General features: G+C 32.3%; 2 protein-coding genes across 3 annotated transcripts; both read left to right on the top strand.

Annotated features, from left to right (window-relative positions):
• Positions 1-5,023: 5,023 nt before the first annotated feature.
• Positions 5,024-9,105, top strand: LOC129896368 (protein FAR1-RELATED SEQUENCE 6). The gene is made up of 2 exons (XM_055972244.1): positions 5,024-5,219; positions 6,886-9,105. Exon 2 carries the CDS (start codon positions 6,886-6,888, stop codon positions 8,971-8,973), a length of 2,088 nt encoding a protein of 695 aa, XP_055828219.1. The 5' UTR covers positions 5,024-5,219; the 3' UTR covers positions 8,974-9,105.
• Positions 9,106-9,860: 755 nt separating this feature from the next.
• LOC129896876 (uncharacterized) lies at positions 9,861-11,748 on the top strand. 2 transcript variants are annotated; one of them, XM_055972859.1, is made up of 3 exons: positions 9,861-10,009; positions 10,181-10,314; positions 10,409-11,748. In XM_055972859.1, the coding sequence occupies exon 3, from the start codon at positions 10,556-10,558 to the stop codon at positions 11,537-11,539; it is 984 nt and encodes a 327-aa protein (XP_055828834.1). In that variant the 5' UTR covers positions 9,861-10,009; positions 10,181-10,314; positions 10,409-10,555; the 3' UTR covers positions 11,540-11,748. The 2 variants fall into 2 exon arrangements, with proteins under 2 accessions (XP_055828834.1, XP_055828833.1); XM_055972858.1 differs by lacking the exon at positions 10,181-10,314.
• Positions 11,749-12,678: the final 930 nt, after the last annotated feature.

The following is a 12,678-nucleotide window of genomic DNA, read 5'->3' as shown; positions in this document are numbered from 1 at the left end:
ATAAATATAAAAAGTAAATTATTGTGTGTATGTTATATTCTTAAGTACAAAATTTCAAAAGAATAACATTAAAATAAATGTTATATGATCTAAATGATAAGAATTTCATATAAGGAGGTTACGAAGTTATTTTAAAAACGTGAACCTCTTTCTTTAGTATTTTTAATTAATTAATTAATTTATATATTTTATTTTATAGAAGATAAAAATATTGATTTTAGATTCTTATATATCATGGTTTTTAATATAGTTCAAATAAAAAAAATTAAGAGCAAAATTTTAGTCAATTTCAAACTACTAAATATTAAGACTTCTGACCTATTAAAATCTAATATTTTAGGATAATAATTAAATGATAATTATTTGAGAAAATAGTAAATGATTGTCTTCTTATTGTAGGGTTTTTAATAAAGGACGAAAAATTTGAAAAATTCAATCAACATTTCTAAAAAACTTCATATTTTCTTTTAGTAAAATCCTCTCACTAAAATTAATTATTAATTATTTAATAATAGCCGTATCAATTTAAAATTACATAAATTACGCATATTTACCATTTGGGATGAATTCCAACCCCAAATCTTAATTTTTATATTTTATTGCTTTCTAAATTTATAAATACATTACTAATTATCTTAGGTTTCATAAAGACTCGCAAGTAAAAAATTCATCCGAGAAAGACATTGCTTTATTTATTTTTTCTTTGTTTAATTTCTTTACTGTTATCAAGACAATTTAATTGCTTATCTGACAATTTTATTGATATTGTTTTCCCTTTTAACATGAAAATTCTCATATCAATTAATTTTTTATACTAAATGTTAAAAATATTTATTATAATAATTAGGAACATATCAAATTATATATTGTTATATAATATTTTTCAAAGAAGAAATCTCCTCTTGTCTCATTGCCCTTAATTTTCTATTCTTTTTTATTTCTTCTTCTTGTACTTTGTTTTTTCAATATGAGAGGAATAAAGTCTGCTACATCTAGACAAATAGAAACTGGGTGATGGTGAATGCATGGGAAAGAAAATTAGAAAGAAAGGGAACATACATAAATAAAAGAAAATAAATTCAAGTAGAGTTAATTACGGTACCTTTGATAAAAAAGGAGCAAACAACCTGCAACAAAGGTCGAGAAGTTCTCCCGCAATAAAGGTGTGAGAAGTAAGCTCAAATAAGAAAAGGTTTAAAAATTAATTTTTTTTTTACTTAATATTAGGAATTTTTACATGTTACAAATTCAGACCCCACGATGTGAGATTTCATTGGGTTGTTGTTGTTGTTACATGTTACAAATAAGTAAAAATTTGATAGTTACAAATTTAATTGATCTTAACTTTAATAATTATCAAATGATAACAATCGAAGAAAAATAGTAAAAAGACGATATTGTCTAAAGGAAAGACTTTTAATGAAGGGTAAAAAGTTTAATCAACATTTTAAGACACTTCATGCTTTTAATATAACTAGCTAAATGTACGTGCTTTGCACGTATGCATCGCGTTAATTAATAAAAAAATATTGTACAATCTTGAAGATAAAAAGTGTACATAAAGAGGAACGTAATAATTCACTGCCACACTAACAATTAAGGAGAAAAATTAAATGTGGTAAATAAAATTTCTTCATTGATATCAAAAGTCAAAATTATGTTAGTATTAATATACAAAAATAATGTTAGTATTGATATACAAAAACACACTCTAAATAATAAGCTAAAGAAAAAGCAAACTACATTATATATGGGTATAATAATGCAACACAATTAATTGTAACAAATTAATAATAACATAAAAGGACAACCTGAAATTGCGCCGGAAGAAAAACTAAAAGTCATCTACCAGAAAACTTTACATTATACGTAGTATATATAAATTGATATACTTACCTTAAATTTAACTCTTTCATTCAACTTGGAATCTGTAAATAATAGTGGCACATAAAAAAAATACTAATAAAGAATAATGTTTTTAAAAATAATTGAAAAATAAAAACAACAAAATATTTTTAAAAATTCTATTATTTCGCTAACTTTTTCGGATCTTGTCTAATAACAAATAACTTAAGTATAAAAAATACATGTTGATGAGAGAAATTAAAACCTCAGAACTTTTACCATATATTTTTCTCTAATTATATATTTTAGGACTCCTTAATTTTTAAAATATATTTTTCTCTTATCATATATTTCAAGATTTATTAATTATTACTCCCTAATACTCTTAGTATATCTTTTAGGACTCCTTAATTATTAATTCTCTTAATACCTCTTACCATATACTCATTTTCTCTTACCATATATTTTATAACTCCTTAATTTCTAAATTATAGTTTAGGAATCCTTAATTAATAATTATCCTAATAATTCTTAGGATATATTTTAGAAATTCTTAATTTTTTAAAAATATATTTTTCTATCACCAGAACTTCCTAATTTTAAATTTGATAAAGATAATCAAATAATAATTTGAGGAAAATAGTATAAATAACTTGAAGTCATTCTTTTTTCTGCTCATTTAAGAGAATTTTGCGAATGGAATCTAAAGCTGAATTCAAGTACAATTCCAATAAGTTGGAAGTTTCCTACGAAGTTAGAGAAAATATAATAACTTGTACAACTTGAAAGCATCTATATTGGCGCTCAATTAATATGGTGAAAATTGTAACTATTAATTACAACTTGATAAAAGTATTCAAATATTCAAATTACATTTTTTTTTAATGAAAGCCATTTAAATAAAGAATTCAACCACGTAAACATGCATTCCAAACAAATTTAGGATTCATGAAATTTATCAATTTTTTGTTTTTTTTGACAAATCATATTAACAATTTGATAAAATTACATTGAATTACTTACATGGAAGAAATTAACGGGGTTAAAAAAAAAAGATAGATTAAATATCAGACTCACTTTCAAGATTAATTAACACTTGATGTATTACTAAATAAAATAATACGAATAGCAAAGTCAAACTTACAAACTATATATATCTTCGACCCCTCAAATACATCTTAGAAAATATAGTAGGTTATTCTTTATATAGAGTTAAGAGTCTTAAAAAAAAAGTTAAGAGGCAATGTCAAAGTGTTCTTTTCCATATAGTATATCAGTGAACACAAACTACTTCTCTGACAATACTAATAAAAGAGCTTCTTTAATCCTACTAAAACACAAATTTAGGAGTCTTCCCATATATTTAGGACTCATGTACATGTATTAGTTAATATTAAATATATATAATAAAGATAATGAAATAATAACTGGAGGAAAATAGTAAAAAGACGTTATTGTTTAAAGCGGAGACTTTTAATGAAGGGCAAAAAGTTCAAACAATATTATTAAGGATCTCTGTGCTTTTAATATAATATAGATATAGATAGATTAAGAGCCTGTTTGGATAAACTTTTTTTTAAGTTGCTTATATGTTGTTTTCAGTTTATGAGTTGATTTAGATAAGTTAAAGTCAAACAGACCCAATTATTTAAATGAGTTTAAGTTGGCCAGCCAAATACTAAAAAAAGTTGAAAATAACTTATAAGCAGCTTATAAGCTAACCCAAACGGACTCTAACTCCACACATTTTTTTCCTTGATGGCAAATGCAACATCCTACATTTATGAATTTTATTAATGAATAAGATGTAAATAATAGATTATTATTGTTAATTTCAGTATTTTCTATATAATAACTCAATTTTTAAAAAATATATATAAGATTTATAATAATAATAAGCAATAAACTTGCAACAAACTTCTCAAAGACTAGTATTTTTTTTAAAAAAGCAACAAACAATTGTAGTATTATTTATAAGATATAATACATAATCATGTTGTTTAACTTGATCTTATTTGACATGTATGTCATCCAATATCAAGTGTGTGCATAAGTAATCGTTTAAATTTATATAAACGGAAAAGACATAAATTCCTCCCTAAAGTTGTACCGAAAAGTCAGTTACACACTTAAACTATCATGACGACCTATTACACACTTAAATTACCTAAAAGTGAAACTATTACCCCCTACAACTGACGTGACAAAAAAAAAAGGAGCAGCGCGTCATTCAGATACAAGTCAGTTAAAAAAAAATTAAAAAAACAAAATCACCCCACCCCCACATCATTTCTTCTTCTTTATACCCACCTCCATTTACTCCCATTTTGAATTTTAATTTTTTTTTCAAAACCCCTTAAAGTAAAAAAAATTTAAAAACAAAATCATCCCACCCCACGTCCGTTCTTCTTTACACCCACCTACCTTCTTCTTTTTTACACCACCTCTATTTACTCCCCATTTTAAATCTTGATTTTTTTTCCTTTCAAAACCCATCAAGAAGAAGAAGAATTCTTCTCACCATTTTGGTGGAGAAGATGATTGGGGTTTGGGAGGGGGGAGGGAGGGTCGAATGGGTGGTTAATAATTAATTAGAAGTTAATTAGTATAAAATATAGTTAATAAAAGAAAAATTAATTAATAAATAAAAGAAAAGAAAAAAGACATAAAAAATCGGATGGGTAGTTAATAATTAATTAGGATTTAATTAGTATAAATATATAGTTAATATAAGAAAAGTTAATAAATAAAGAAAAGAAAAGAAAAGAAATATAAAAAATCGGATGGATGGTTAATAATAATTTAGGAGCTAATTAGTATAAAATATAGTTAATAAAAGAAAATTTAATTAATAAAGAAAAAAAATATAAAAAAATCGGATGGATAGTTAATATTAATTAGGAGTTAATTAGTATAAAATATAGTTAATAAAAAATTATAATTTCTGACGTGGCGCCACGTGACAATGAGTATAATACACCATATATTGTGAGAGTGGTGTTATGCATTCATGTGTGTAATAGTTTCACTTTTAGATAGTTTAGATATGTAATAAGTTGCTATAATAATTTAAATGTGATAGATTTTGGAGAATTTATGCCTTTTCCATTTATATAAAAGTAAATAAGCAGCATATGCATTTTATAGTATATCCGACAAATCAACTTAAATATATCTCACCCAAATAACCCCGAGAATGCGACATTTGTGCAATGACCCCAAATTCTCTTCAAGTCTTTCCGAGCCCAAAAATCACCGAATGACCCGAATTTGATAGATTTCGGCCTGCAACTGAAATAACGCCAGAGTAGTTTCATAATCCGACGGCAATTTCTCTCAGCTGCTAGCCCGCACATCTCCGGCGAAATTGATTTGTAAGTTCCTTATTCTCATTGTATGTGTAAATGCTACTCTGCTTCCACTGACACTGGATAATGGAAATATCGCCATTGACTTGTTATAGTTCTTCGAAGATAAACACTATTCTCCTATGTGATAATGACTCCATGATTGTGGCACTATCGATAATCTGTCTTTGACTATTACGATTCAGTTTTCTCATGAAAAGAAAAGAAAATTTAAGACCAGAAAGATGCGAAACTATAATCTTATTTCGAGTTTTTAGTTCTTCAAATGTATGTAATAAATTAAATTTGTTTGCTCTCTGATTACTACAGACACTTGAGTTTCAAGCATTTGATGATTGATCACTCTAACAGCCAATTATTAGAGTGGACCACATCAGCCCTTTGAGTTTAAGTTAGATTATTAGAAAACTTGATAGTTAATCTTTTTAACAGCTAATAGTTATAGAGTGCACTGTGTCATTTTGAATTTGAATTTGAACTTTTAAGTTTGAAGTTGTTCCTGACAGATCACAGGACGTGTGGTACATTTTTTGAAATGTCTCTCATTGAACTCGACTTGATTGGGGTGGTATTTTTGAATTGAACAGTTAAGAGGTTTTTACATTTTCCTTTTCATATTTCTTTCTCGTAGTTCCCCTTCTGTATGCAAAACCAACTGTTTATTGAGGTTTCAAATTTCATGAATGTGTAGTTCTACAGTGTATTCTGTAGTCATAATTGTATTTGGTGTGCATACATGAGAAGGAGTTTGAATCTTTTCGGTCTTGTACTTGTTGTTTTACTTTTAGCATGCCTTGTTTAACTGGAGATCATTTTCAAATTCAACTCATTGGAAGAAATACAGCTTATTTACCATTTTTTCTTATTGTATTATTATATACTACGTTTTTTTTCAAAACTAATATTTACTAAACTGAAGGTGCTTCTTAGTGTTTATACCTCCCGTGCATGTCTGCATGAAGGTCAAGCTAAAAACACATGATAGTTAGAGCCTTAAAGGATGTTGCTTACATTTGGTGGGTTTGAACTTTGACAAAGTGAAACAAAATCACCAATTACTTTGACAGCTGCTAGTCGATAATTTTTGATCATTGGGCAGCTGGAAGCATTGCAGTCTGCTCATTCAATGAGAGTTTAGTTGAGAGTTGTTTTGCTGTATAATGTTCTCCAGAGAATTGTCAAGTAATATTCTCTACGGCCTCCTCATTCATGATTTCCAAATCGGTAAACGTGCTCTGCTCCCCCCTCCCCCCAAAAAAGAGAGACTAAATTTCTTATAGAGAAATCTATTATGCACTGTTTAATGTGGCTTGACATTTTGCTGTCACTTTGCTCTGTCTATTAGTTCATCCTATGTTAAGTGATAACAGTTAGCTGTCATTTTTTTTTTTTGAAACTGATTAGCTGTCGGTTGCTTTTATTATGAGTAATCACTAATTTAAGCGTAGGTACATAATCAAAATCCATGTAGTGCATCACTAATTTAAGACTAGGTACATAATCAAAATCCATGTAGTGCTACTTGATAAGAAGTTTGAGATTGCTTGTGATACAACCAAGTTGTTTATTATTACAAGCAGATAATCTTTCCGACCTTTTATGTGATTTTGCTCTCTAAGTAGAAGTTTAGTTTGCTAGTATGTCTAATTTATTGGATACATAACAATTTCAGATGGAAGAAGCTTCTCTTGAAAGTGAGCAAGATGTGACTGGGCAAGGCAGTGGGAAATTTCAAGAACTAGAGTCGGATGGGTTAGATGATCAGAACAGTGAGCAAATTGAGTCGGATGAATTGTTTGTTCAAAATGGTGGGCAAATAGAGTCAGATGGGTTAGATGATCAAAATTGTGTTACTGATGGGCAGAAGGAATTTGTTGCCCCAGCGGTAGGAATGGAGTTTGAATCATATGATGATGCCTACAACTACTATAATTGTTATGCCAGGGAGGTTGGTTTTCGTGTTAGAGTAAAAAATTCTTGGTTCAAAAGAAATAGCAGGGAAAAGTATGGTGCAGTACTATGCTGCAGTAGCCAGGGCTTCAAGAGGATTAAAGATGTAAACCGGCTGCGCAAGGAAACTAGAACTGGGTGTCCTGCAATGATGAGGATGAGAATGGTGGACTCCAAAAGATGGAGAGTACTTGAGGTTACTCTTGAACACAATCATTCGTTAGGTACAAAGGCATTTAAGTCTATCAAGAAAACAGTTGCTGAAAACAAGAAGAAGTTGGATTCAAACTGTAATGCTGAAGTGCGAACAATCAAGTTATACCGGGCACTTGTGATTGATGCAGGTGCAAATAGGAATGCCAATTTTAGTGCAAGGAGGTGCCAAACTTCATCTGATTGCCACGATAAGCTAAACTTAAGAAAAGGAGACACACAAGCCATGTATAATTATTTCTGCCGCATGCAATTGACAAACCCAAACTTCTTTTACTTGATGGATCTGAACGATGAAGGGCAGTTGAGGAACGTGTTCTGGATTGATGCCAGGTCAAGGGCGGCATATGCCTACTTTGTTGATGTGATCTATATTGATAATTCATATTTGTCCAACAAATATGAGATCCCTCTTGTGGCATTTGTGGGCACAAATCACCATGGTCAATCAATGTTGCTGGGCTGTGGCCTGCTTGCTGGTGAGACTAAGGCCTCTTATGTTTGGATGTTTAAAGCTTGGCTCACCTGCTCTCTTGGACGTTTCCCTCAAACAATTATTACAGAAAGATGCAAGGTTTTGGAGACTGCAATCAGTGAGGTGTTCCCGAGGTCTCTTCATCGTTTTGCTTTGTCACACATCATGAGGAAAGTTCCAGAAAAATTGGGAGGATTGCATAACTATGATGTTATTCGGAAGGCATTGATTAAAACAATACATGAGGGTCTAAAACCATTTGATTTCGAAGCAGCATGGAGATTTATGATCCAAAGATTTGGAGTGGATGATCATGAGTGGCTTTGTTCATTGTACAATGACCGAGCTAAATGGGCACCAGTTTATCTGAAAGACACTTTCTTTGCTGGAATGGCCACTGCCCGGTCGAATGAAACATTGACTGTTTTTTTCGATAAATATGTGCACAAGCAAACTCCTCTGAAAGAATTTCTTGACAAATATGAATTAGCTTTGCAGAAAAAGTTCAAGGAAGAAGCACTTGCAGATATGGAGTCGAGAAACTCAAACCCTGAACTGAAAACAAGATGTTCATTTGAGTTGCAGCTTTCAAAAGTGTACACTAGAGAGATCTTTAAAAGATTTCAGTTAGAGGTAGAGGAGATGTATTCTTGTTTTAGTACAACACAGTTACATGTTGATGGGCAGGTGGTAATATTTTTGGTGAAGGAGCGTGTTTTAGAAGAGGGAAATAGGAGAGAGATACGGGACTATGAAGTTCTATACAACAGAGCAGCAGCGGAAGTTCGTTGCATTTGTAGCTGCTTTAATTTCTATGGATATTTGTGCAGGCACGCATTGTGTGTACTGAACTTTAATGGTGTGGAAGAGATCCCCTCCAAGTACATTTTATCACGGTGGAAAAAGGATTACAAGCGATTATGTGCATCAGATCTTGAATCCAGTTCTACCGAGTCTACTGAACAGGTTCAATGGTATAGCCAGTTGTATAGAAGTGCATTACAAGTTGTGGAAGAAGGGGTGATTTCCCTAGATCATTATAAAGTAGCTCTAAATGCATTTGAAGAGTCTCTGTCCAGAGTTCACCACATTGAAGAAAAACCAAATAAAAATTTGTTGTAACTAGCATATCTACTATCTGTCCTTGTAATCGAAGGGTGCCTGAATCTCTTCTTGTGTATAATGATTATATAACGAGGACATTTTGTAACTGTGTTGATATAATACATATACTTTCGGGTTCATTTGCTGCAACCCCTTGTCTTCCTGTGCATAAATATGTGAACCGTACATGCTCCCAGAAGCTTTGGACCTGAGAAGTCGAAAGAGCTGATTATTTTTGTGCCTTCAGCATATGTAGAACGGAACTCTACTCTAAGCATACTATTTGTTCTTAGGCATCACCTCATGTATAGTATTTTCTTATGTGACCTTGTTATATACTTTACCAGTGTTTGGTTTTCATCCAATATTCAGAAGAAAAAAAGAAAAAGATAGAGCGAAAAATCGTCTCATTGTGTCTATCCACTTTCCCTTTTCCATTGACATGGTGTATTTAAAGCTAATTTAACAGCTTAATGCACCCCGAAAATGATAAAACGAGTAATAAAAATCATCAAGTAAAATGAGCTTGTGAGGAGAGATAAAGGTAGACTAATGAAGAATTGAGGAGAGGTAATTTGACAAAATATGACATACAATTTCTCCCCTCCTTTTCTAGTCTGGACTCTGGAGCACCTATTTATTTCTTTACTAATATTATTATTATTATGCTAGCATTATCTCTTCCTTCCATTTTATTACTATAAATTGTTTCTTTTATTTTGGTTATCTTTACTATTTTATTGTTAATATTTTTCTTTTTTCAATCTTTTCATCATAAGTTTTTACTCTTATATTTCTTTTATATATATGTATTAAAAAAGATTCTTTTGAACCGAGGTATATTAAAAATAATCTTTTCACCCATATAAATATAAGATTTATGTATGCCTCGTCCTCCGTAAACCCTTCTACTGATTGGGTCATCATATTTTAAACAGAAAAAAAATGTCATAAAATAGGTCCATTAGCCCCGCTTCAATTCTCCCGCCATTTGTGAAAAGGAAAAGAGGGAAACAGCTCCAAACCCTAACTGGCCTAGTTCCTCGTCTATCTGGTATGTTTCTCCCTCTTCTCTCTCTCGATATGAAACCCAATCGTCGATCAATTCTCCGTCATTTTAAATCTATTTTCTGGTATTCGTAATCGACTAATTGTGCTTCCGATCGATGTTTCTGAGGTCGTAGTTGAATTCTAAGGCTCATACATTATTGATTTTTCCGTGCAGTGCAATGTGGTCTGTACTCTATGATTCTTATTCTCGTTAAATTTAATCCGCAGTACCGTTGAATGATTTTACTGCATGTATACTATGTGATGTTATGACTTGACTGTAACTGAGTTCGTAATTCTTCAGAAGCAGTAAGCATAAAAGTTCTATTTTTCTATCTATGAACTAATCCTTGAACTCAAGCTAGTTTTGGTCAGCTAAAAACTTCTCTAGTTGCATCTGCAGTTTTTTCTGAACCACTTACAATTTTGGTAAAGAAAAAGGGAGCCTGTCGAGCACTCGAGCTCTACTTTTGATAAATCCAGAGGAGATTGCTTGGGCTTGCAGTAATCTGGGTGGTACCGGATTTCCTTGTAGTGATTATTGAATTAAATGAAGTTCAAGGCGTTTCTAACGGACAATGGTGTCAACCTCCTGGACAAGAGGTTCCTGCCAGCCCTTGAAAAAATGGGAAAGATCTGTCACCTCTATCTTACGAGAGACCACATATACTTCCTTCATAACCTCCTTAATGGTGATGGCATCCAATGCATTGCTCAATTCCGCAAAGAAGCACTCTTTGATGAGTATCGCCTCTCTAGCCAAAATGATGATCGGATTTCTTTTGCTATTGACCTTTCTCTTTTGCACCGTGCCCTTCACAGCATCATCAGTATTTATACCGAGTTCAGTGCCAGTGACAGTGGAGTTCCTGGTGGAAACAGCGCCCCTAACCGCATCCAAATCAAGCTGGTAAAAAAACTCCCTCCTCATTCTCAACAACCAATGCCTTTTCTCACTTTTGAGACGAAAGGTTACAAGTCTGCTGTTATTCAAGATGTACCCATCTCTAAGCCTTTGTCAAGGTCTGATGTACTTGAATTACAAGCAGCCCTTGATATGGCCCAAGATTTGCCTCAGACCCTTATACAAGTCCCAGACATGCACCAGTTACAGAACTTCGTGGAAAAAATGAAAAATGTCGGTGACGTCCTTAATGTTTCTATAAGCAAGTATGGTGATCTCCATCTGCAAGTTTCAACTAGCCTAATTACACTTGGTGCTGAGTTCCGGAAGCTGTCAGTTATAGGAGAACAAGCACAGAGTCCAACAGATGATCAAAATTTGAGTGCTCAGTCAAGGACGAGAATAGCACTTCAGAGAGGAGATGCAATGACAGTGCAAGTGAGTGTAAAACATTTCTTCAAGAGTCTTCAGTGTCATTCAGCAAAGCCCGATTGTGCTTTCTATGGGGTTGCTCAGCAGGGTGCTTGCCTAACAGTCGTATTTCAGTTCTTCATCCCAGGCACACATCAAACTGATAAGGCAATCAGTCTACATTGCCGGCTACCTGTCCTTGATCCTGGAACTAGTTGAAAAGTTGCTAAATTAAGATTTGTATTTCTTTGGCTTAAAGGTGCTTTTGGCTGTTTAACCTTCCTAAATTCCTGGCTGGTCATGTGAATACTGTCATAGACTCATAGCTGAAAGCATTAGTCATCATAACATGGATTATAGTGTCCTTTCTGTATAATTAAATGAAGACTTGATTTTGTGGATTCAACTCTCGGTGCTTCCTCAAGACACTTGAAATATTAGATATATACAACTGCCTGGGCTGTACAATCTCTACCTAATCTCTTGCTAGTTTTAGAAGGCATAGTAAGCGTATCCTTGATACTCGTATGGTGTGTTTTAGATTTCTATTTTGGTATGATTTATGGTACTTGTTTGAGGTGATAAAGATTTCTATTATGCTTTGTGTTTGCATGGTGTAGCTCTGAGGCAAATTAGACATAGCAGCTTAGAAGGCTGGGATAACAGAGTAGAGTATGGATAAGGAAACTAAAGTATGATGGGAGGAAAATAGGGAAGATCTTCCTCCTATCTTACTTTTACTTCCAATCTTCCCTAACCTTAGCAATGAAGTAATGATTCTCCAATAGAAACTTCATTTTTTTTTTTTTTTGGAATACGATTTTTGAAAGAGAAAGTTACATTTTTTTCCCTTGCCTTTTATTTTAGTTGACATAAAAGTTGATGTTATCTTAGAGTTCCTTCCAACAGTATTTCGGACATGCACATCTGCCTTTAAAAATATCATCAATCTTGTTATGTTTCTTTCCCTAGACTTAATCCTAACACGTGACGTCCACCTCAGGCTCTTGGCTGGTGGATAGTCACGTTACCAAAAGCGATTTGCATCCTGCCATAGTGGATTTGTTTTTTGACTCCCTCTTCTTCACTTTCTTCATCTTGGTCCTCTTTCGGATTTTATACTCTCTTTTTTTTTTTTTAAAAAAGGATTTAATATTATAAAGGTTTCAGCTGATCAGTAGGTTGAAGAAGTATTAGAGAGGTGTGATTAGACATGATATGATCTAGTTTCAGCTTATCAAGTACATGATCTAAGGTAGTAGGTCGTGGATGGCATGGATTAGAGTAGAAGGTTAGTAAGTGGTAGTGTGTTGTCTCAGTGTGGTATTGCTCAAGTAGTTTTTTGTCCTTTGATTGTT

The sequence above is a fragment of the Solanum dulcamara genome, chromosome 7 (genome assembly GCF_947179165.1).
Source record: "Solanum dulcamara chromosome 7, daSolDulc1.2, whole genome shotgun sequence".
In the NCBI taxonomy this organism is placed as follows: Eukaryota; Viridiplantae; Streptophyta; class Magnoliopsida; order Solanales; family Solanaceae; genus Solanum; species Solanum dulcamara.
Note: the sequence above shows the minus strand (reverse complement) of the source record. Positions and strands in the feature narration are given on the sequence as shown.